The sequence below is a fragment of the Chiloscyllium plagiosum genome, chromosome 2 (genome assembly GCF_004010195.1).
Source record: "Chiloscyllium plagiosum isolate BGI_BamShark_2017 chromosome 2, ASM401019v2, whole genome shotgun sequence".
In the NCBI taxonomy this organism is placed as follows: Eukaryota; Metazoa; Chordata; class Chondrichthyes; order Orectolobiformes; family Hemiscylliidae; genus Chiloscyllium; species Chiloscyllium plagiosum.
The window spans coordinates 83,873,712-83,899,154 of NC_057711.1; the positions used below are offsets into that span (position 1 = coordinate 83,873,712).

A 25,443-nucleotide genomic window follows, 5' to 3' on the forward strand; every position below is an offset into this window, starting at 1 on the left:
CCTAACCTGCAATCTTCTTCCCGACCTCTCCGCCCCCACCCCAATCTGTCCTATCACCCTCCCCTTGACCTTTTTCCACCTATCACATTTCCGACGCCCCTCCCCCAAGTCCCTCCTCCCTATCTTTTATCTTAGCCTGCTGGACAAACTTTCCTCATTCCTGAAGAAGGGCTAATGCCCGAAACGTCGATTCTCCTGTTCCCTAGATGCTGCCTGACCTGCTGCGCTTCTCCAGCAACACATTTCCATCTCTGATCTCCAGCATCTGCAGACCTCATTTTCTCTTCAAATTGTTATGTCATCTATTTCAGATTAAGCTTCAGAGAGAGAGAGAGATACAGACCAAGGAAATTACACAACATAGAAGTAATATCTTCAAATATCAAGCAATAATTCCAACATTATATGTTCTATGACATGATGTAATAGTTCCTGAAAATAATTCTAAGAATTGTGTGTCCACTCGGTAGGTTGCTTATCTTATCATGAAGTTAACTCCTTTATGTTCTTAGAAAGTCAAGGTTTAGACTATCTGTTTTATGCTTTTTGTTAAGTGCTTGTCTTTCATTATCGAAATCAAAATCTACCATAACTTGCTTTATTTAACTAAACCACACTGTCCCAATAACTGCAGTAAAATGGTATTTATTCTCCTGCTCTCTGCTTTACTCTTGATGAAGAGGACTTCAGAAAAACTCCCACTACTATTGGGGTCCATTTATTCATGGGGGTCAGGAAATACTGCTATTAGGAGCATTGAAAAATTTGGCTAACTGACCACGTTACTTTTAAAGTTGCAATGCATTAAAAAACTAAAGCAGAACAAAATAACTAGAATTTTACAGAACCCCATTGGCAAATTGCTAGCAGGAGTGCCCGTAAAACTCTATGTCTGTCTTTCACAGTATGTACTAACTTAGAAGTTATTTTGCATTGGCCTTGCCTCAAGGGAGATCCTAATTAATAGGGGCTAATAGCAACTGGACAAACTTTTTAAGCCAGAAGGAGGTGGTTAAGGGTGGGGTGGTGGTAATGACAATGATGAAGATGATGAGGAGGCCTCAGATATAAGATGGGGTGGTAGACAGATCATTTTCCCAATCAGGATCTCCCTCCAAGTCTTGGCCGTTCCCTCCCAAGTATCAGGGTACATGCAATGTTGTTGCCAATCCCATCACCCTCCTTCTCCTTCCAGGGCTTTCACTCCTGGCCCTATCAAAATTCCTTGAGATGTACATGAATCCTGGCACTTTGTTTTTGGAGCATGATGCAGTTTCAACAGGGGCTACCAGTCCCAATACTGCTGCTGGAATGACAAACTGCCCTCTACAGTGAAATGTCTCTTCAGATGGGTTGGAAAGCCTGCCTCCCCTCATCAACACTCTACAGAACATTAAAAGGCTGCAGGGCCATTGTTAGTAGTGGGAGTGCATTCACCCCAGACTTTACTGGCGCTAGGGCCAAAATTCCCAACACGTGAAAAATGCTGCCCATTGGCTGTGCTGACAAAGGTCATGCCCGTAAGTTATGTTGGGATAAGCAGTTTTCTTCTATAAATGGCACAAGTTAAAATTGACTTCTTTGAACAAGATATTTAGTCAACTTTTTATGTTGAAAGTTAATACTGAATTCCTGCCATCTATAGCTGATTCCCTCCAAGTCTTATTGGAAGTGCTGAATCTGACATCTTATACAAAACACACAAGTACAGATGGAAAGCTTACATGAAGGAGAAACATCACCAAATTGTGTTGTTTTATTTGATCTATGGTTCTTTGAATTGAAGATGTTTCTATGGTAACATCAATACACATACCAAAATTCTTGACAGGCATGTAAACTAAAACCGGACAAGCTGGCCAGTAATTGAGTGGGTGGAGACATAAAGAGAGAGATTGTTGATTGACCCGCATATCGTTTTTTCCCCACTGTCAGCTATAAAGTGTTGTTAAATGCAGCACCATTGCAAATTGACAGACACTATTCTGAAGCAGAAGATCCCCTTGGCAAATACATTTTTTCATGCTATTATGAAAACTGCAGGCTAACAATTAATTCATAGTTGAATAACATAGGGACACAGGGACAGGAGTAAGCCATTTAACCCCTTTAGCCTGTTCCACCATTCACTAAGATCATTTCTGATCTGTGGCCTAACTCCATACACCTGTTTTTGGCCCATATCCCTCAAGAACTTTATTTAACAAAAAAAAAGCTCTCAAATTTAAAATTAACAACTGATCTAACAAATCTGAATAAAATCTATAATAGATTATATTAGTATCAATTTATCTCAAAAAACCTACTTCATGACATTATTTGCAATGCCCATATATGAATGAGCTAGTATAAACAATTCATTGAGAGGGCATGAATAAATGCAGTGTGGAATTTTGCATCCTCATTAAATTATTATAGCAATATGACGGAGGAAGGTTAAGTGGAGTTGAAATTTTACAATAGCCAAAGTCTGAACAGTTAAATGTACTGTATCTATACTAGGACGATTATTTTATCTCCCAATTATTTGCATTCAGTAACAAAATGTTACCTTAAAGACCTTTTTAATTATAGTAATTGTGGAAAACAAATATTACATAAAAATCCTAGAAATGTAGAAATGCAACAAAAATCCCAAAAGAAAAACATGATTTCTTTAATTTAGTAAACATACAGCTCCAACTTGAACAACTAAACATTAAAATAAAATGTTAACTTAGCTCTATGATGGTATCTGACAAATATTTCAGCATGTGTTAATGAACATCTAAGATATAAACACAGAACTTTACATTGATGGAAAGGATTTTGCTCAATAATTTACAGGAGCTATGATAATAATTTAAACACTAAATTAAATAATTAGTAACAGATGTAGAAGTGAAAGCTTTTCAAGATACTCGAACAAATGTTTCATAATTTACTGGTGACAATAGCATGTCAAAAGAAAGAATAATATGGAAACAAATGTTGCATGTGAGAGATTCTTAGATTCTATTTCTTTTTGTAATTTTTTCAAAGTCAAACGGGAGGCAAACACGATGCGACCAAGAGTTTCCTTGAAAATGGACATAATTCTATACTACTTCATCCAGCATCAAACGTTCAACTAGATTTTTATTTTTCTTAGCAGTGCCATTTTCAATGAGATTCAGTGCAGGTGGTCTACCATGGCCTATTCTGACTTTTCTCACAATCACCTACACTTTATTTCACTATTTATGCACCAGCCTTTAACATCAAGCCCATGCAATCATCTGGTGGAAGAGGCGGAAGTGATCTCTGTTGCTGAGGCAATGTAATGTTCACATCACTGACAACATATTTAAATCACAGCTCTGCATCACCTCAGACACTGCAAACCAGCAAGTGTCCATAATACTGTAATATTTGAACATCAAGAACTTAGGGATTCTGGTAGATGGACTGGTGGAGAAGAGGGCCATCCTCTAGCCTGCAGACTGACAAAGGACTCCATTCATGAAATCAGGTAGTGGTATGTGTCAGTGCTGTTTCTCAGACAAAAACAATCAACAGTACAGGTACTAGGTAAATGGTGGGTAAGTGCCACCATCTTCGGTCGGCTACTCCACACTCACTCTAACTCTGTGCAGTAAGATCACCAGGGCTGTTGGTCTACAACATTTACTAACCCTTGCAGTATCTCCATTCGATGGTGCTCACCAGTCTCATCATCTAAAACCATGAATGCTTTCTGCCTTTTGTGCTTCTAAATCACTTACAGGAGACACTTTACTGCTTCTCCCACATCATCACAAACAGCTCTTCTATCTCACTCAATCCCTCCTTTTGTCTCATTGCAGGAGAAACTTTCACATATCTGGGCCTACATGGCACAGATGTACAAGGACGTGCTGCTGACATTCAGCACCCACCCTCTCTGAAAAAATCATGGACACTTCAACTCATCCTCATCAACCTTCCTGCCACAGATACATTTTCCATGACGGAATCAGTGGGAGTGACCACTGCACTGTCCTTGTGGAGATCAAGTTCCATCTTCACACTGAAGATGTACTCCATTGGGTTGTATGCCACTAACACCATGCTAAATGGTATTGATTTAAAACAGTGTCGAGAGTTTGGTGCTGGAAAAGCACAGCTGGTCAGGCAGCATCAGGAATCCATGAAGGGCTTATGCCTGAAACGTCAACTGTCCTGCTCCTTGGATGTTGCCTGACCTGCTGTGCTTTTCTAGCATCAAACTCTCGACTCAGATCTCCAGCATCTGCAGTCCTCACTTTCTCCTAGTTGATTTCAAACAGTCTAGCAACTCAAGACTAGGTATCTCTGAGGCATTGTGGGTCATCAGTTGTAGCAGAACAGTATTCTGTAAGCTCATAGCCTGCTCTATCCCCCACTCGACCCTCCTCCTCCCACCCCCGCATTCTACCATTACCATCACAGAAAAGTATCAACCCTGGTACAACAAAGAGTGCAGGAGGGCATGCCAGGAACAGCAACAGACATGTCTAAAAATGAGCTGTTAATCTTGTGAAACCATAATACAATACTATTTGTCGGGGCCTTTGCAAGAAACAATTACAGGAATATCAAGTGAATGATCTATCTCAGCCTCCTCTCAAGGTACACACCATCACAGATGCCAGTCTTCAGCCAATTTGATTCATTAATATGTTGTCAAAAACTGACTGAAGACACTAAATATTGCAAAGGCTATGGACCCAGACAACATTCCAACATTAACAATGAAGATGTATGCTCCAGTATGTGCCACGCCTCTAATCAAACTGTTCCAATACAGTTACAACATTGACATCTATCCTACAAATGTAGAAAATTGCCCACATATATCCTGTATACAAACACCAGGACAAATTCAACCCACCCAATTACTTCTCCATCAGTCTACTTTTGATCATCAGTAAAGTGATGGAAGGTGTCATTCATAGTACTATCAAGCACCTGCTCAGCAGTAATCTGCTCACTGATGCCCAGTTTGGGTTCTGCCACAACCAATCAGTACAGCCTCAGTACAGCCTTGGTTCAGACATAGGCAAAAGAGCCGAATTCCACAGATTAGATGAGAGTTACTGCCCTTGACATCAAGGAGCCTCGGCAAAAGTGGAATCAATAGGAATTGGGGAAAACTCTTCGCTGGTTTGGAGTCGTACCTGGCATAGAAAATAGTTGTGCTTGTTGGAATCTGTTCTCTCAGCTCCAGGACATCTCTGCAGGAGTTCCTCACAGTAGTGTCCTCGGCCTAACCATCTTCAGCTGCTTCATCAATGACCTTCCCTTCATCAAAAGGGTCAGAAGTGGGGATGTTCACTGGTTATTACACAATGTTTAACACCTTGCACAATGTTCAACACCATTCACAACTCCTTAGATACTGAATATGTCCATGTACAAACGCAGCAAGATCTGGATCTAACCATCACCCAATGACATTCAATGGCATTACAATCATTGAACCACGACTAACCCCAGCCCCACTACTCCCTTCCCACCCCCTTTGTGAACACCACAGGGTTACAACTGATCAGAGACTGAACTGGGCTAGTTGTACAAATACTGTGATTACAAGAGCAGGCCACAGGCTTTGAAACCAGCAGTAATCCCCAAAGCCAGTCCATCTACAAAGTTCATGTCAGGAGTATGATGGAATACTCCCCACTTACCTGGATGACTGCAGCTTCAATACACTCAAGAAGCTTGATACAATCCAGGACTAAACAGCTTGCCTTTTTTGGCACCACATCACAAATACACACTCCCTCCACCCAGTGATGTTCAGTAGTTCGTGTGCACTATTAACAAGATGCACAACAAAAATTCACCAAGTTTCCTTAGACAGCACCCTCTAAACCCATGCATTTTCCCAACTTTCGCATCATTGCTCACTCTGCTCAAGGATTGGGAATATTCATTTTAGTCATTTTTAAATTAGTAATAAGCAAGTGAGCTAATGCCCACAGTTGGGAGTTTGCGGTATAAGGATTCAAAAGAATTGCAAACGAGCTAGAATCTATTTGCATGGCAAAACAGTTATGCCACTTTGCAATTTGCAGGTCAACCATATGCAATCTGGTTTAAAACATTAATCCAATCTTGCAAATTCATTAATTAAAACCTATCAAGTCTTAAGCAGTTTTCAATCATTCACATCATTGCCAACAATTGGAGCACTGGCACCATTTCTTCCAATACACTTGAAACCTTACGGATGTTCTAATCTTTCTAAAGAGGGCTGGTTAGTTATTTTCTGCTCACAGAAAACAACAACCAGCACTATAAGGTCATTTCTGAAAATGATTTTGGCAAGTTTTTATTTACAGGATTTTGTCATTTCCTTGACTTCAACAGAGAAAAGAAAACCCTTTTAGAGTCATAGAGATACACAGCATGGAAACAGACCTTTCGGTCCAACCTGTCCATGCCGATTAGATATCCCAACCCAATCTAGTCCCACCTCCCAGCACCCGGCCCTTTTTTAGTCAGCTCTTTTCTCATTGTATTTGGTTTTTGTTGTTTTGCCATCCATCTCATTTCCTGTTTAATTAACTGAGAGTTTTGATGTGCTGTCTGAGAATATGGGAGAGCAATACATTAAAAATCTAATGCAAAAAGAGCATTTTTGTATTAGAACAATGAATTAGAAGTAACTGAGAAATAATTGCATTATTTTGTACTGCTAATGACTTGAACCTAGTTCTAAATAACATAAATCAGTTGCAAGTCAACTAGACCACTAAATTTAATTCCCCTCGGTGAGAAGGCATTAGCTCATCTACTTCATTGCATGGCAGAGTACAAGAAAAAATTTACGAAACATCAAGATTTAATGTACTATCACTTTGGGATAAACATTTGAACTTGGTCAAGAACACAAAATCAAAATCATATTCCATGCTCTTTAGGGATGATAGTGTCAGAATACATTGGGTGAAAGTATGGCTAGTTTAACTATTTTAGAACTATTATGCAGAATCTCAGAAACATCCTACTTCTCCTTATTAAGGACTGGTAGCTTATACTTATAGAAACCCAAGTTTGTCCTGGTATAGCTAACAATTTCAGTGAGAGGCTTAAATTAGCTCACTAATTTAACTATAGATATTAATTATTCAATTAGTTAATGCTTGCGATGTTTTGAATTTATAAATGGCCGCAGTAATAGGATGAGGACTCATAATTTGCCTTTTCTTGAAAAATAAGATCAGTTAATACAGGAAATAACCAGTGGGTCACACAGTATCTGTGGAGAGAGACAGAGCAGAATTATCTTTTTCAGATAGTTGGGACGTATTGTTGCGGCTGTACAGGATGTTGGTGAGGCTACTTTTGGAGTGCTGAGTACAGTTCTGGTTGCCCTGCTACAAGAACGATATTATTAAATTGGAGAGGGTTCAGAAAAGATTTACAAGGATGTTGCCAGGACGGGAGGGTTTGAGTTATAAGGAGAGGCTGGATAGGCTAGGACTTTTTTGCCTGGAGCATAGGAGGCTGAGGGGTGACCTTATAGAGGTTTATAAAATCAAGCACGACATAAATAAGGTGGATAGCAAAGGTCTTTTCCCTAGGATAGAGGTGTCTAAATCTAGAGGACATAATTTTAAGGTGAGAGGTGAAGAATTATAAGGTTCCTAAAGGGAAACTTTTTCGACAGAAAGGGTGATTTGTGCATTGAATTAACTGACAGAGTAAGTAGTAGAGGTGAGTACAACTATAATATTTAAACAGGCACATGGATAAGAAAGATTGTCAGGGATATGGGCCAAACTCAAGCAAATAGGACTAGTTTAGTTTGGGAAACCTGATTGGCTTGGACAAATTGGAGGGAAGGGTATGTTTCCATGCTGAATGACTCATGACTCTAACTACAAAGTTTACTATATACATTATGAAAAGTGAGGGGACACTGGAAACTTTGACTATGATTCATTTGTAATAATCGTTTCTTAAATCAAATGCAATTATTTCTGTCTGCAGAGTAAAATGAATATTGTCTGAATTCCGATGGATCACCACTTGAGAGTGTCACCCAGTTTCAGACAAATCTAGATTGTATGAATTCCAGTACATTTCCTTCATACAAACATCCGATGGCAAGCTTGTCTCTTATAGTGTTCACAGCCACGATAGCTGTAATTTAAATCTCTTGACTTTGCTAATACACTTACATTCTTTCAATTCTTCACTCACAAGAAGTAAACAATTCAAAAGGCTATCTCAATTAACCCAGTTATTACTGGGTTCACTGACTTTCTTTAATCCTATAAAATCAATCTCAAAATCCTTATTTTTAAACATCTCCAAGGTTTTGTCTCATACTCACTCAACCTGCCCATATCCTCTGTTTTACTCCTGGCTACATTTTCAGCCTCTACTGCTCCTCTCTTTCAAAATTCCTCCACTTATTCTGATTACAAATATATTATAGACATGTTTTCAATCTTGTTTCAGCAATTCCTATTCCCATTTTTTTCCTTTTTTTCCAATTCTGCTGGTTGTCTATTTAATTTTCCAACATATAAAATACTTGGAATATCTTTGCAATATAATGGATATGATCTACATGGAAGTTTTACTTTTCTTTAAAATACAACATAACAAATTAAAAATCTTGTTTTCCCACACAGGAAGCACATTGATCATCATGATGAACTTCATCTTCCACTTAACCTGCTGTGGTAAAGTTCTGGATCAATATATTCCAATCCCCAAAGGTAATCAAGCCAAGAGAAAGTGTATACTTATTCTCACATCTCTATTACTAGCCAGCTGTTCACTACAGCCAACATCTCTCCACTTCATTGCAGCAGTATAGAAACTAGCATATCTAGTGAAGTATTTAATTTTAGACATTGTCTTTTTATACACTTTAATTCACAGTATTCACACAGATACTGATGCAGTGCTTCATTGCATATGTTCTTTTTAACCATCAACAAAGCATTTGTCGCATGTCTAAAACAAAAATGCACCAGGAGACAAATGTTTCCTTTTGGGCTGGATTTTCCCACTTTCAGCTAGAGTGTTTCATCAAGTCAGATTTAAGGCATCTGGTCTGCTGTGGCTTGAAGCACCTTTTCTCATTCAACTGTCGCTCTTCACTTCAATAATAATACATCCAAGCTCTCCGGTACCTATCTCATGGAATCATATTGCAGGAGAAAAGGAAGTACTTTCCAGGGCTGTAACTATCTGGCATCCATGCAAATTACACTATATTTAAAGCACAAGTGCACACCACTTCTACATTAAAGCCAGTTGCTGATCTTCCTTCCGTGATGCTTGACCATTGTCACTGAGGACAAAGCAGAGAAAGTGAAGTCAGCACAAACATTGAATGCTAGAGAAACTCAGCAGGTCTGGCAACATTTGTGGACAGAGAGGAATAATGTTGAGTGAACATTGAGTCTGGTATGACTCTTCGTCAGAGAAAACAACTCACAGATGGCGGGGAGGGGAAGATGGTGTCTATGAAGTATGCAGGGACATTGAGAAGACGAAGTTTGGTGAAGGTGAGGACAAGCAATCGATGAGCCTCCAGGTACCCATTTTGACTTTCATGTCAGGAACTGGCATTAGTTTATTGGGGAAGGAGAGGAGAACTTAACAGGTACAGTTATGAGCGAGTTGGGCTAAAAGTGAAATGCAAAATGATGGAATAAGTTAATTCCCTCTGACTGGTGAGATTCCGAGGTTTCCATTTAAATATTTTGGAAAAAATAGAACATTTTTTCCTTGTTGTTAAGATTCCAATTGTTTCATTCTCTCTCTATTTGTCGATGCAATACCAGGGAGCGGATAATTCCATCCTTAATTCCTGATCTTAACTGAACTTGTGTCCTCTGTTCCATATTCATTCTAGTCTTTTTCCATCTAAATTATCTCCAAAATCTCACAACTTCTTAGAGGTATACCTAAAATATTAAAGTTGAACTTAACAATTTTAATTTAATTTCAGCTGGACCTTTATTTCCTTCATGTCCTTATTCAAATTAGATTCTAACTAACTCCTGAGCTTACCGGTAAACTTAAAATCCTGTCAGATTTAGTTAACACAAGGAATGATGGGCAGGAATAATTCCATCTAAGCCAGTACATTGCACCACAAGGTGCCAGAACATACAGTACATTTCCAACTACTGGTCCCATTAAAAAATGTATGATCCTACAATTGCCGGGAAGGAGAGGCAAACTGAACAGAACTTGCAACAGCAAGGGAAAATTAGTACACTGGTCCAATTGGAGCTGCTCCTATGCAAGCATCTCAACAAGTATAGTTTATCAACTTACCCAATGTCGTCTAACAACTCAGTGTTTTAATTGTGAGCCCAATAAAACATGAAGAATTCAAATTTAGATTACTACTTGCGCTGATCTTGCCTTGACATATGAAGATTCCGTCAGGGGAAAATTAATTGTTCATAGGGTGCATTCTAAGAACTATTAACTGTGAAAACGTAATTTTAAATGGTGTAATAGAGTACAATATTTTCTTTTTAACACAATGAGGTACAGTTATGATGTGTGTCTGGACAGTAGGAATACGGATCGACTTTCTACACTTGAAGAGATGGTAAAATTGAACAAAACTTCATTTAAAAGCCTTCATCCCAAAAAGGCAGTATGAAGTACTGTGCCTAAAATAGGGTACAGTGCATTTAATTTTACATACATTCAAATAGAAAACTACAAACTATATCTCAAAGATTTACTCTTATTAACGTGTCCTAGATAAAGGGCAATTTAGGTTGATGATTAAGTTATTGCACTTGTTTTATTAAAGGAAAGTGACTTTGCATATTACATGTGCTAACACAATCATAGAATGTTTCAACTTCATCGGCTAATTGGCCCAATGTGTACATGCCAACTTTATGTAACCCTCTCTCTTGTAGCACTGCAAATTTATTTTCTTTGGATAAGTGTCCATTACTCTTGTGTTGAAATTTTCTGATGAAGATGCTAAATGTTAAAAAAAAATTCTCATTCACTATGAACATTTAACAATACAATTCGGTTATCTTAAGAAGTCTTTATCTACCTTGCCCAGAATCTGTAAAAACATACTTCTAAATTATTAGTATTAGAACAGCCTCTTTTAAACATAATTCCCATTATAATGTAATCATTTCAAGGGCAACAAGGGACAGGCAATAAATGCTGGCCAGCCAGTGACATCCACAACCCACAAAAAAAGAATAAATAACAAAAAATATAATCTCCAATCTTAACCTCTATATACGTTGAAACTTTATTGCTGGAACAGCACAGCAGGTCAGGCAGCATCCAGGGAACATGCTGTGCTGTTCCAGCAATAAAGTTTCAACTTTGATCTCCAGCATCTGCAGACCTCACTTTTTAACCTCTATATACGTACTTACAATTGATTTATTTAACTTTGGTGTGGGAGGGATGAAAGGAAGGGGGAGGGATGAAAGGAAGGGGAAGGAAAAGTCAGCTAGGGCATATCCCCTTGTCCCCTACTGTACAAATATCAAAAAAGATTTTGCAATCATCAAAGTGAACATATTCCTTTTCTTCATCTGAAGGAGCAACAAATGAGACAGGTGAGACATAGTGGCAATATCAGGGAGCTAATAATCATAAGGTCAAGGACAGCACTCTGAGGATGAGCTCAAAGCCCACCATGGTAGCTTGTAAAATGTGAATTAAATTAATAAATATGGATTAAAAAGTAAGTCTAATGGAGACCATAAAATCATTGTTGATTGTCATAAAGCCATTTTATAGTCCTTTAGAGAAGGAAATCTGTTTTCCTTACCTGGTTTGACTTATAAGGGACTCCAGTCACACAAATGTGGCTGACTCTTAACTATCCACTGAAGTGGTTTAGTAAGTCATTATGTATAGAACTGCTACCGAATCCATATAAAGAAAACATTACTATCCCTGGGTATGGGCTGTTTCAATGACAGGGCAGACCCACTAGAAGTAGAGGTACAGTAGTATATGGTTGTTCGGGAGCTGCCCTCAGAATGCTCAAAATTGACTTTGGACCCCACGAAGTCTTATGATATCAAGTCAAATGTGGACAAGAAATTCTCTTGCTAATTACCACCTACCAGCCCTCCTTGGCTACTGAATCAATACTCCATATTAAATAACGCTTGGAATTAGCTCTGAAGGTGGGCACAGAATGTACTCTAGGTGGGGGATTTCAAAGCCCGATACCAAGCATGGTTCGGTAGCACCATTACTGACCAAGTCCTATAGGATATAGCTGCTCAGAGAGTCGTAGGGCTTTATTGTTTAGAGATTGGGCTGAAGGGTCTCTTTCAAGGCTGTAAAACTGTGTGACCAAAAGTTGAAGGAACTAACAAAAAGGAAAAACCTACTTGATCTCCTCACAATCTTCCTGTTGCAAATGGATCGGTCTATGACATTATCAATGGGAATGTCACTACACAGTGTTCGTGAAACCAAAGTCTTATCTTCATGCTGAGGATACCCACTATTGTATTGTGTAGCTCTATCACTATAGTAAATGGTTAGATTTCAAACATGTCTGGCAACACATAACTAGGCATTCAGGAGACTCAAGGGTTATCATCAGCAGCAAGAATTGTACTCAACAATAAACCGTAAACACATAGTCCAGTATATCCCCCACCCTACTAATACCATCAAGCCAAGGGATCACCATGTTTCGATAAAGCGTCCAGGAGGCATGCTAGGAATAGCACCAGCATACTTAAATATGAGGTAGCAACCTGGTGAAGCTACAACACAGGGCTACTTGCATGTCAACTGAAACAGCATGCAGAGCTAATTGATCCCACAATCAATACATCAAATCTAAGGTCTGCACATTCAGTGTTGACAGTTAAACAGCATAAATACTAAGCTCCATAAATACCCTCATCCTCAATGATGGAGGCAACATCATCAGTACAAAACATATAGCTGGAGCTTTTGTATCCATTTTTAACTAGAATTATCAATTAACTAAATGGCACACCTTGTCGTTTCTTACCATGAACCAGAAACTGAAATGGACCAGCTCTATCAATACTGTTACCACAAGCACGGGTCCGAGGTGAGAAATCTTGTTGTGGGTAATTCATTTCCTGTCTTTCAATACCATCTACACTTGTCAGGATGGATGCAGCTTCAACAACATTCAAGAAGCTTGTCACTATAAGAGCAAAAACAGCCCACCTGGTGGGCACCCATTCACCATCTTCAATATTAACTCCTTCTATCACTGACAGACGGCAGCAGCTGTGCACTTTCTACAATATGCACCTGAGCTACTCAACAAACTCCTTCTACAGAACATTCCAAACGCATAACATCTACCACCGAGTATGCCAGGGACAGCTGATGCATAGGAACAGCAACGTCTACAAGTTCCTCTCTAAGTCAAATAATATCCTGATTTGGAACTATTTTGATGCAACTTCATTGAGTCAAAATCCTGAAACTCCATTCTTAACAGCACTTTGGATGTACCTACAATCCAAAGGACTGGAGCAGTTCTCAAAGGCAGCTCAACCCCACATCCTTAAGGGCAATTAGAAACAGACAAAATAGCCAGTGGCCATCATATCTCAGGTTTGGATGAAGACAAAGATGATACTCTGAAGCAAAAAAATACACTGTTCTCTACTTTGATCAGTAGTACAAGGGTCAGGTTGAAAATCTGCTCATACTGAAAGGAATGAAAGGTTATCTGATTCATTTGTTCAATCCCACATAATTGAAAAATAGCAAAAATATAACAAGTAGAATTGGGCTGATTCTTTCCTTATTAAGGAGAGTTTGGAACTCTTCAGTGCTATGCAGCTAATCAGTTCAATAACAATGCATCATTGGAGTTGCTGCTTGTACTTTATAGCTGGACATATTTCGAAAGAGGCATGTAACAACCTTTATCTTAAATTTTCCCAGTTGTCTATCATCAGCTAAAGAGTAACATAGGGAAAAGCTTACGATATATACACGCCTTAGCAAAGTGCCTGGACCAGCAGGTGTCTAAGTTATTCTGTACAGAACAAAATAAATCAAATTAATTTAATGCAAATAAAGCACATTCTCAAGTCAAAAAATGAATACCAATCATTGTACAGAAATGGGAGTTTGCAAATGAATTAGTACACTAAAAATTACATAATTCTCCACAAAATTCCCAGTGATAATGAAATATATTTAACTATACTACTAAAATAACAGCTGTCAATGGACAGGATTAAAGAAACTGACTACAATTGAGGGAGGCTTCATGTGGAGAAATAGGTGAGAAAGAAAATCTTTAAAAAATATACTGTTCAATTGGCTTCCAAATTCTTAAAAAGGACAGAATCTAATGATCAATAATATAAATAGGAAATGCGGAAGAAATACAGTAGGTCTTGCAGCATCTGTGGATAGAGAAACAAAATTATCTTTTGAGTCTTCCTTGGAACTCAAGGGGCTGAAACTAATTAACCCTTCACTCATATTCTAATTCAAAATGGTGACCAATTTATTTGTATAAAACAGTTGAAAAAAGAAAATGGAATGAGAGTGTTCAGAGTTTTTCTCTCTGTTGGACCTCTTCTGACAGCTCAGTAGCTAAATACTCCATGCAGTGATTAGACTTGGATTTGATCCTTCAACTGGGTCGAAATTGTGGAGTTGCTAAATTGGCCTCAAAGTCTATACAGCAGAAACAAATAAATTCACAAAATGCTCTCACTTTATCTAAATGCCAATGTTTGAGTGAATTATTATTTGGATCTTAGGCAAAAGCAAATGACATCTCAGCTGTCAAGTTATCCTATGTTTAATAGCGTATCATTTTTTTTAAAAATGGAACGTGGCTGACACTTGCTGGCCAGCATCTATTGCCTGTACTTAGTAGAGAAGATTGTGATGAGCTGCCTGCTTGAACCATTGCAGTTCAAATGCTGTAGGTTGATCCACAATGCCCTTAGGGAGGAAATTCCAGGACTTTGACCCAGTGACACAGACAAAATAGTGATATATTTCCACGTCAGGATGGTGAGTATCTTGGTAAGGAACTTGCAGATGGTAGTGTTCCCATGTATATGCTGTTGCCCTTGTCCTTCTCGAGGGAAGTAGTCATTGGTTAGGAAGGCACGAGCTAAGAATCTTTGATGAATACCTGCAGTGCATCTTGTATATAGCACATACTGCTGCTGGTACACATTGGTGATGGAGGGAGTGAATATTTCTGGATGTGGTGCCAATCAAGCAGGCTCAAATTGTCCTGGATAGTGTCAAGCTTCTTGAGTGGTATTGGAGCAGCACCCATCCAGGAAAGTGAGAAGTATTCCATCACACTCTTGCCACTTGTGGCTTGCTGATGATGGACAGGCTTTGGGGAGTCAGGAGGTGAGTTACTCGCCACAGTAGTCCTAACCTGTGACCTGTGCTTATTGCCACTGTGTTTATGTTGTGAGTGCAGTTGAGTTTCTTGTCAATGGTAACCTGCAGGATGGTTGATAGAGGGGAAATCAGTGATTGGTAACACTACTGAATGTCAAGGGGCAATGGTTTGATAATCTCTTATTGGAGAAGGTCATTGCCTGGTATTCCTACAATGTGAATGTTACTTGCTACTTGTCAGCCCAAACCTTGATGCACTTGAACATGGACTGCTTCAGTAACTGAGGAGTTGTGAATGGTGTTGAACATCATGCAATTATTGGCGAACATCCCCACTTCTAAGCTCATGATGGAGGAAAAGTCATTGATGAAGCAGTTAACGATGGTTAGTTATAGACACTATCCTGAAGACACATGCAGCGAAGCTGAAACTCAGGTGACTGACATTGAACAACCATAATCCATCTTATGTGCCAACTATGACTCCAGCCGGCAGAGAGTTTGCCCCTTGATATCCAATGATTTCAGGTTGCTGGGCTCCTTGATGCCAGACTTGGTCAAATGTGGCCTTTATGTCAAGGATTGTCACTCTCACTTCACCTCTGAAAATTCAGCTCTTTTGTCCATGTTTGAACCAAGGCTTTAATGAGGTCAGGAACTGAGTGGCCCTGGCAGAACCCAAATGGAGTATTATCTTATCTTGGAATTAAAGCAAGCCAATTAGAGCAATGGACTCAAAATACCCCAGTGCCGGTTACGCCAAATGTCACTGAATTTTTAAATTCTAACTTGTGTTTTATATACAATTCATGCTCAGATCTTATGGTAATTAAATTGCCTCTGAGTATGAAGCTCAAAGATTCAAGTCTCTTATAGACCAGGCCAGACTCCCTCAAAACATTTCAAGAAGGTAGGCCAGACTGTAACTTTTTAGTTGTTTTGAGCAAGCGCAGAGTGGATATTCCAAGAGCAATGCAGCTGGGCAAACCCCTCGGTTTTAAATAAAACAGAATTTATTTACAGAGTACCAAAGGAAACACGAAGAAAAGAGAACAGAATACAGAATAACTTAACTATCTGAAAACCCAATTAACTTTATCACAACTTAGTGATGCTGTTCCAAATATTTGCAACATCCCCAGAAATACCCCTTGCTTAAAAAAAGGTAAAATCAAACACAGGGTCTTACAGGAGAGAGAGAGAGAGAGAGAGAGAGAGAGAGAGAGAGAGATGGCAGAGAGATTCAGTATGGAACACCTTCTTCCGTGTAGCTGTTTGGTTTACTAGCAACCTCAAAAAACTGACTCCTTGCTCTGAACAGCCAGATTGCTAAAACCCAAACCAGAGTAAAGCTGAGCTGGAAGAGCTGGGCACTCCCCTTTCACTGTACAAATGCTTGTTTAAAAACTTGAAAGCTTCTTCAAGTAGATAAATTCAGACATTTCAGAATCTATGCAATTACGAGCCATCTGATCAAAAACCAAGGACAACCTAACCTTGTTGAAGGAGCAGCATCATCACACATCCTACTCCAGGAGTTAATGGCCAAGGAAGACAAATTCATAATGGGGACAAACAGGCAACTGGTAAATCTTGCCAACATATGTTTATGGCAGGCAGTAACAGAGTAAATATTTTTGTCAGCCATGTAATGGAAAGAAATCAAATGTGCTAACATGACTATCCATAACCCAGGCTATAATTTGAATATAAAAGACTGTGACAACACAGTAACTTGGGCCCCTCTTTTGGAGATGTGGTGGATATTGTTTGGCTCAGTTGGACATATAGCCTGTGTTAATCAAATTGGTGTCACAAACCAGGTTCAATCCCTGTTCATTTGGGATTTATTCAAGACCAGTCACCTTGCCCTCCCCAGAGTAGACATCTTGGTACAGTGCTTTGGCCCTCCCTTCAAACAGAGAATTCAAAAAGAATACATATTATAGGAAATAAGTTTAGCTGCTATCAGCAAAGATTCACAGAACCATTAGGAATCCCTGTAAAGAAATGTGGCTGTAATGAAGGGTTATTGAGCAATGGAGTTGTTATCCTATAGATAATAGCTTAAAGAATTTGAAAGGATTACTTTTTGTAAAAGCATCAAAACAGTTTACAATGCCTAACCACAGAACTCTATAAGTACAGATTCATGCTTTCCTACAAGAGTTAACAAGATCCCTGATAAGGAACACACCTGATAACACCATATTGTTTTCTGCATTGTCAGGAAAGATATAGGACCAGATAAAATGAGTTTAAACTGATAATACTAGACCACTCATGGCTGGAATTGTTATATCCTGGAACCATGTTATATTCTGAAAATGTAAAACCTTGATGAATGAAAAGTTGACTACAACAAGTCCAGAATTTCCTAGAATCAATGAGGCTCATAGCATTCATTGTACTTATAATTATATAAATATGCTTAAAATCAGAATTTCTACTTAAAATAATGGTTGGAACAAAATTAGAACATAAAGAGCAAATTCTAATTACAATTAACATACTATTGATATAGATATTAGTTACGTAGCCCAAACTATGTTATAAATATTGCGCACACATTGGATTTTCAGATTTCCTGAACTTACTGAGTTAGGGTCATAGAGATATACAGCACGGAAATAGATCCTTTGGTCCAACTTGTCCATTACAACCAGATATCCTAAATTAATCTAGTCCCATTTGCCAGCATTTGGCCCATATTCCTCTAAACCCTTCCTATTACTATACCCACCCATATACCCTTTAAATGTTGTAATTGTACCAGCCTCCATCACTTCCTCTGGCAGCTCATTCCATACACGCACTACCCTTTGTGTAAAAAAGTTGTCCTTAGGACTCTTTTGAATCTTTTCCCTTTCACCCAAAATCTATGCCCTCTAATTCTGGATTTCCCCCATCTCAGGAAAAAGACCTTGTCAATTTACCCTATCCATGTCCCTCATGATTTTATAAAACTCTATAAGATCACCGCTCAGCCTCTGAAACTCCAGGAAAAACAGACCCAGCCTATTCAGCCTCTCCCTATACCTCAAACCCTCCAACCCCAGAAACATCCTCATAAATCTTTTTCTCACAAGATGAAGACTTGATTTCTGATCCTCAGTAAAGCCAATTTTCTACCTAACTGGGATAGTCATCTTGTTAACTATGTATTCATCCTCTGGAAATTAAATAAATGCTACCTTATTAACTGATGGTTATCCTACCTAAAATATTTTACTGTAATAATAATTAAAATTTTCAACTAATTCTCCATTAAAAACAAGATATTATTTTCTCTTTTACATAGAATTTATTTAACATTGTGATTACTACTTCCACCTGACTTGAATTGTATGCCTCATTCTTCAAAATTTATATTGCTTCCTGTAGAACATAGACATTACAGTGCAGTACAGGTCCTTCGGCCCTCAATGTTGCGCCGACCTGTGGAACCAATTTGAAGCCCATCTAAACTACACTATTCCATTCTTGTCCATATGCCTATCCAATGACCATTTAAATGCCCTTAAAGTTGGTGAGCCTACCACTATTGCAGGCAGTGTATCCCACGCCCCTACTACTCTGAGTAAAGGAACTACCTCTGACATCTGTCCTATATCTATCACCCCTCAATTTAAAGCTGTGCCCCCTCATGCTAGCCATTGTCTTCAGAGTAAAACATTCTCACTGTCGAACCTATTTAGCCCTCTGATTATCTTATATGTCTCAAATAAGTCGCCTCTCAAACTTCTTCTCTCTAACCAAAACAGTCTCAAGCCCCTCAGCCTTTCCTCGTAAGACCTTCCCTCCATACCAGGCAACATCCTAGTAAATCTCCTCTGAACCTTTTCCAGAGCTTCCACTTCCTTCCTATAATGCAGTGACTAGAACTGTACGCAATACTCCAAATATGGCTGCACCAGAGTTTTGTACAGCTGCAGCATGATCTCATGGTTCCGAAACTCAATTCCTCTACCAATATTTGTCTTCTCTGCAGGTGACTTGAAAGCCCACCACGTACTCCATGGTGAAGAGTACATTATTAAGGGAGTTGGCCCGACCGTAGTATCCATGATAATATAATGCTTTATACATATTAAAAAGACTGTCGACAGGATGCTAATATATTAGATGGCTCCTGTCCTTTGGGCAGAGATTGATCATGTACACCCACTACATCTATTTAGTGTCTTTAGGATCAATTTCTCAATCTAAAGTTGAGCGGAATCATGACAGTTACTTCTAATCTGGGATTGACTCAAACAGGGGTGAAGATCATAATCTACTATGCATGTACTTATATGTACTTGTCTACTATGCAACGTAGACATAATATTGTGCAATAATAAAGTAATTATGGAAAGAATCAATACACTCTGGCCCCAGGTAATGATCAGAAGAAAGTGATCTGAAAAGTCACTTGTAACTTAAATCCAAACTGACCTTAATTATCAGAATGTTTAAAAAAAACTTAATTCTATTTAGAAACATAAGAGAGCACAATGTGAGAGTAAGTAGCATACTTGCAATTATGTCCAATGGCAATCAGACTATTGTGAAAGCAGTCCATTCCCAAAGTAAAAAAATGACAAAATTAACAATTAGGATTCTAATATATGAACCAAACAAATTATTTAAAGGGAATAATTAACAATAAGCCAAATTCAAATAAGATTGTTTAAACTTAAAATATTCAGATAGGATTTCAGGTAAATGATTAAATTGCATCATTAAATTTTCTAATTCAAAAAGACTGAAAATATTTTCTGGACTTCTAGCTTAGCCACTGGTTTCTAAGAATCTCAGGATCACAATTTTATTTTAAAAATATTTTTTAAAAATGTACCAATTTTAGACTTATTCAACTGTACTCAGCCTTCCAGAAAATTAAGTGAGATCCTACCTGGTGACATTGCATCTGGTGTCAATCAAATCATTATCCACATCCAGGAGGCCAGGGGGAAATCTACATTCCACAGATGACAGCCTCTTCAAGCGTAAAAGGCCAAGGCAGAATTTAGCTCCCATCTCTTCTAGCTCTCTTGTCCCCATCTGTTGGCCCTTTCAAACAAAATACATGGAATGAATACACGGAGCTTATAGTTTTTATGAAGGTATACTACAGCTAGTGTGAGGCTTGGCATTCACTTATTTAATATTTTATTGATATCTTTTGACCTTTCTTGCATTTCTATGTCACATTCACAGATTCTTGCACACTTCAGAAATTCTACGCACCCCTCCCCTGAAGATGTGTGGGTAGGGCTTGTAATAGTGGGTGGTTTGCTACTGCTTTCCTCCCATCCCACTCCCAACCTGTCTCCTTTATTACATTAGGTGTGTAAGACATTAAGCAGCATGCTCCCTCCCATTTCGGGCATGTGAAAGTCCTTACATAGCCAATTAATGGCCTCAGCCACCATAACACATTTAGTAATTTGCAACCCTTCCCCGTAAAATCCATTCCGATGTGATTAAATGTAATCAGGTTAGATATTCTTCTTCTAACTTTGGCTGGGAATAATTAGTACACTATAACTTCCGAACAGGCTGGGAATAAGTAAAACACTATAACTTCCGAACAGGCTTAATTTTAAAAAGTGTGACAATGTAGATGTGCATTACTGGGTAAAATTTTGAAAAGAAGAAAAAAATCCAGGTGCATCCTAGACACTAAAAACAGCTCTCATCAAAAGACATACACTGCAGAAGACTCTGGTGCATGGAATGTAAGATTAAAGAAAGCAGCTGCCTTTGAATATTGGTGACTAGTAAAATTAATTATAATGAGCAAAGTAGTGATTTCATTTCTGAGGTCTTTTAGCGAAATGAGATAACTTTAATACTTATATTGCCATGCCATGACTGTAATGGCATCAGCATTCCAAACAGAAGTCAGCGAGCTTCACTACTCTATATTGGAACAAAACTGGTAAGCGTGCAGTATTGTGTTGCCTGGCAACATATACAGATAAGGGAATAGGAGATGGTTGTATTTGATTCTGAAGCTTTTTTTTATGCAAGGCAATGTACCCTGGAACATTTCTTCACGGGCAACACCCAATAAAGGGTCAATAATAATAATAATAATAACCCAAAGTACTAACTTAGCTTTGGCAATACCAAAGCCTGTATCTTTTTTTTAAGAACCGAGGATGCAAGTTGTCATGTCCAAGATTCATACCAGTTTTTTTTTGTCTCATTGATTGTTATAGGTTTCTCCCTTCCATTTATCTTTTAATACTCTATTATTCTTTGGATGCTTTTACTGCCTTCCACCATGAAGACAATATAAAATACTTATTCAAACTGCCATTTTCTTGTTTCCCAGTATTAATTCTTAAGCCTCATCCTTTAACATTCTAATAGGAGCTCTTATTGCCCATTTTTATGTACCTTACTAGTTTATTCTTATGTTCTAAATTTCATATTTTTTAAAGTAATTAGTCATCGAGATGTACAACACGGAAACAGACCCTTCGGTCCAACTCAACAAGATATCCTAAACTAATCTAGCTCCATTTGCCAGCACTTGGCCCATATCCCTATAAACCATTCCTATTCATATACCTATCTAGATGCCTTTTAAATGTTGTATTTGTACCAACCTCCACCACATCCTCTGGCAGCTCATTCCTTACAAGCAACAACCTCTGTGTGAAAAAGTTGCTCCGTAGGTCCCTTTTATATCTTTCCCCTCTCACCCTAAACCTATGCCCTCTAGTTCTGCACTCCCCCCACCCCAGGGAAAATAACTTGTCTATTTACCCTATCCATGTCCCTCATGATTTTATAAACTTCTATGAAGTCACCCCTCAGTCAGTTAGCTATGGATGGTTCTAACTTCCTGTAAAGGCTTTCTTTCTCAAGATAATATATCTTTATTGAATTATTATGAAATATATCTTAATAGATACTCTACACCCTCTTTTCAGATCATATTTCTCACTCTTCAATTGAATGTAAAATTTTATCATATTATGATCACTCTTGCATGGAGAATCCTTTACTATGAGATCTAATTAGTTTGGTTTTAATGCATATTGCCAGGTCTAAATAGCCTGTTATTTCAGTGATTTCAGAATGTATTGTTCTAAGAAGCTGTTTGAACACATATGAACGTGTCCTCAATGCTATTGTTCCCAATTTGATTTATCCAATCTACTGAAGATTAACATCATTCACAGAAACACAGAAAACTAAGAGCATAAGTCTGCCATTTGGCCCTTTGAGCCTTTTCTGACATTCAAGATGATTCTAGTTGATTATACATATCAGTATCCTGTTCCCACTTTCTTCCTACTTTGATGCCTTTTGTCAACTCAAGTACAGAAGGTAATGTCACTGTGAGGCTATCTCAGCTAATAAACAAGTTAGCGATGAGGGAAACATTGCCCTGAAAATCAAAAAGCAGGTCCCAAAAATCAAAAAGCAACCTTTGAGAAAATCTCAAGATGAGCTCTGAAAATTATTTTGTGTTGAAGGTGGCATTTATTGGCCATGTCTAATTGTCCTTGAGAAGATGGTGACAAGCCACTTTGTTTAACGGGTTGCAGTCTTTGAGTAAAGACTGACAGTGCTGCTAGGAAAGGAGTTCTTTGATTTTGACAAAGTGACAGTGAAGGAATCATGATATACTTTCAAGTCAGGATGGTAATTAGAGTGTTCCATATATCTGCTGCATTTGCCTTTCTAAGTTGTACAGGTTGCAGATTTAGAAGATGCTGTCAAGGTAGCTTTGGTGAGTTGCAGCAGTGCATCTCCTCAGTGTACTGTCGCGGGCAGCTCGGTGGCTTAGTGTTTAGCACTGCTGCCTCACAGCAGCAGAGACCCAAATACGATTCTACCCTTAGGCAGCTGTCTATGTGGAGTTTGCACATTCCTCCTGTGATTGCCGGGTATTCTGGTTTCGTTCCACAGCCTAAAGATGTGCAAGGTCGGCAGATTGGCCATGCTAAATTGCCTGTAGTGTTCAGGGTTGTGTGGGCTGGCGATAGGAGATATGGAGGGTATGAGTCTGGATGGGATACTGTTCAGTGTGGACCTGTTGGGCCGGGCAATCTGTAGGGTTTCTATGATGATATGATCTTGTATATCAAGAAGACTGGCACAAATATGTGTCTGTGGTAGAGGGAATGATTGTGGAAGGTGTAATTGGGGAAACAATCAAGTGAGCCTGCATTGCACTGGAAGATGTCACACTTCTTGAATGATTGCAGCTGCACTTAAAAAATGAAGAGTTGAGTCTAATAGATAGTAGACAGGCTTTGGGGAATCGGGACGTGGTTACTTGCTTTTGTAATCGCTATTTAGATAGCTGGTAACTCCCAGGATATTGATGGTGGAGACTTCAGTGATGGTAATATCAAAGTTAAATTCTCTCTTGTTGGGATGATCAATCCCTGGCAACTGTATGGCTGAATACTGTCCAGATTTTGCTGAGTATGGACTTAGATTGCTTTTGTATCTGAGGAGTCATGAATGATGCTGAATATTGTTCAATCTTTGGATAACAACCACAGTTCTGAGCTTCAAGGGAAGGAAGTGCATTGAAGATGGTTGCGACAGTACACTGAGGAATACTTGTACCATTGTACTCAGATTGGGATGATGGAATTCCAACAACCAGAATCAGCTATCTCTGTACTAATATGATTCCAAACAGCAAAGAGCTTGCACCCTATTCCTTTTGACTTCAGAGCTACTAGGGCTCCTTGATGTCATACTCATTTAAATATCATCTTGATCCATCTTAATCTTCCATGCCAAGAATATTTCTCAATAGTCTTATCATTTTACGAACAGGGCTTCCCCACCACAGCTTAGTTTCATAGTTTTCTTTCAAACTGTCAAGTATCCCTGAATATTCAGTTCCCACGCCCAGTCACCTCCTCAGCACATCTTTACAATGACTCAGAGATCTTTCTATTTGCCCTCTCAGTTCAAATTGCTCCAAATGCTACATGTAATCAGATACTTCAAAGTTTAAAAGAACCAAAACGTCAATGCAGCACAACTACTTTTCAATTTGTTTCACCCTATACATCATAAAAAGTCAGACCACCTAAATTATTCTATTTACTGACCATTGTTATCACTGGATAGTTGGTGAGGTAAAATTTTGATCATTTTAATGATAACTATAGAATACACAAATAAGGTTACAGCAAGTTGGAAAGTAAAGTAAAATCAAAAGCAAAACAAATCACAAATATTTCAGCGTAAAATACAGATCTTCCTAAGGTCAGGTAAGGAACCATATTTCACAGGGATGGGAATGTAATCCAATATTAGTAAGAACTGCATCACTACTTGTTTGAAAATATCTCAGGATTATTTAAACATAAGTAGACCATAATATTTAAAGTGTGATCTATTTCCAAATTAATTCAAAAAAACTTCCTTGAGAGTGGGAATTTCCCAAAGAAATTCTAGGGTTCCAGTAACACCTTTATGTGATGGTATGTATTGTCTTATCTGACTTTGAACTTCCTGAATGACAATCAAGCTTGCAGGATCATTTTGAATTCTGCCACATGCACAGGAATCTGAAGGTTTGCAGAAAATTAATTTGGAGTTAAAAATTGGACTGCGACTTTGCAGGGCAGTAAACAGGCAGCATTCAAAATAATCCTACTTTTATGGAGTAAGGATGAGTTTTTCTTTTACCTTGTATTTGCCTTGATCACATCCGCAGTACGTGCTTTCCATTGTGTAGCTCCTCGTAACACCAATCTCACGCCACACAACAACCCGTGCTGTGGATTCCTTGGACTTCTCCACCACAAAACTACAGCTGCTCATGCAGAATGCTGGAGCAATTTGATTCAGTACCTTGGGCAGAGTCTAAATAGTCAAAACGACAGGAAAAATATGTCATAAAGTTGAGTTCCACAAAACAAAATAACATTTGGGCTTCATCTGCCTTCTACCATCCTTTATAGAAAAATAGACTCTATAATAAGTAGTTAAAACTGTGTATTTAAGTAGAATAAGCACGTTGAATTGCTGATACACCAATATTGTCATTGCAAGATTCTGACCAGAGCAATATCCTTCCGCACAGAGATGGAAAACTAAAGGTGGAACTGTTGCATA

At 38.5% G+C, this 25,443-nt stretch overlaps 1 protein-coding gene across 8 annotated transcripts in view; it reads right to left on the reverse strand.

Moving 5' to 3' along the window:
• Positions 1 to 25,443, reverse strand: part of agtpbp1 (ATP/GTP binding carboxypeptidase 1) — a 340,116-nt gene that overhangs the window by 32,753 nt on the left and 281,920 nt on the right. For 6 of the 8 annotated variants that reach the window (XM_043713129.1, XM_043713111.1, XM_043713092.1 and 3 more), the window contains 3 exons: positions 25,015 to 25,191; positions 20,249 to 20,406; positions 19,869 to 19,895 (listed from right to left, as the gene is read on the reverse strand). In XM_043713129.1, the coding sequence (XP_043569064.1) occupies positions 19,869 to 19,895; positions 20,249 to 20,406; positions 25,015 to 25,191 (362 nt within the window). The remainder of the gene's footprint in view (positions 1 to 19,868; positions 19,896 to 20,248; positions 20,407 to 25,014; positions 25,192 to 25,443) is intronic. The other 2 variants (XM_043713101.1, XM_043713152.1) reach the window with 1 other exon arrangement.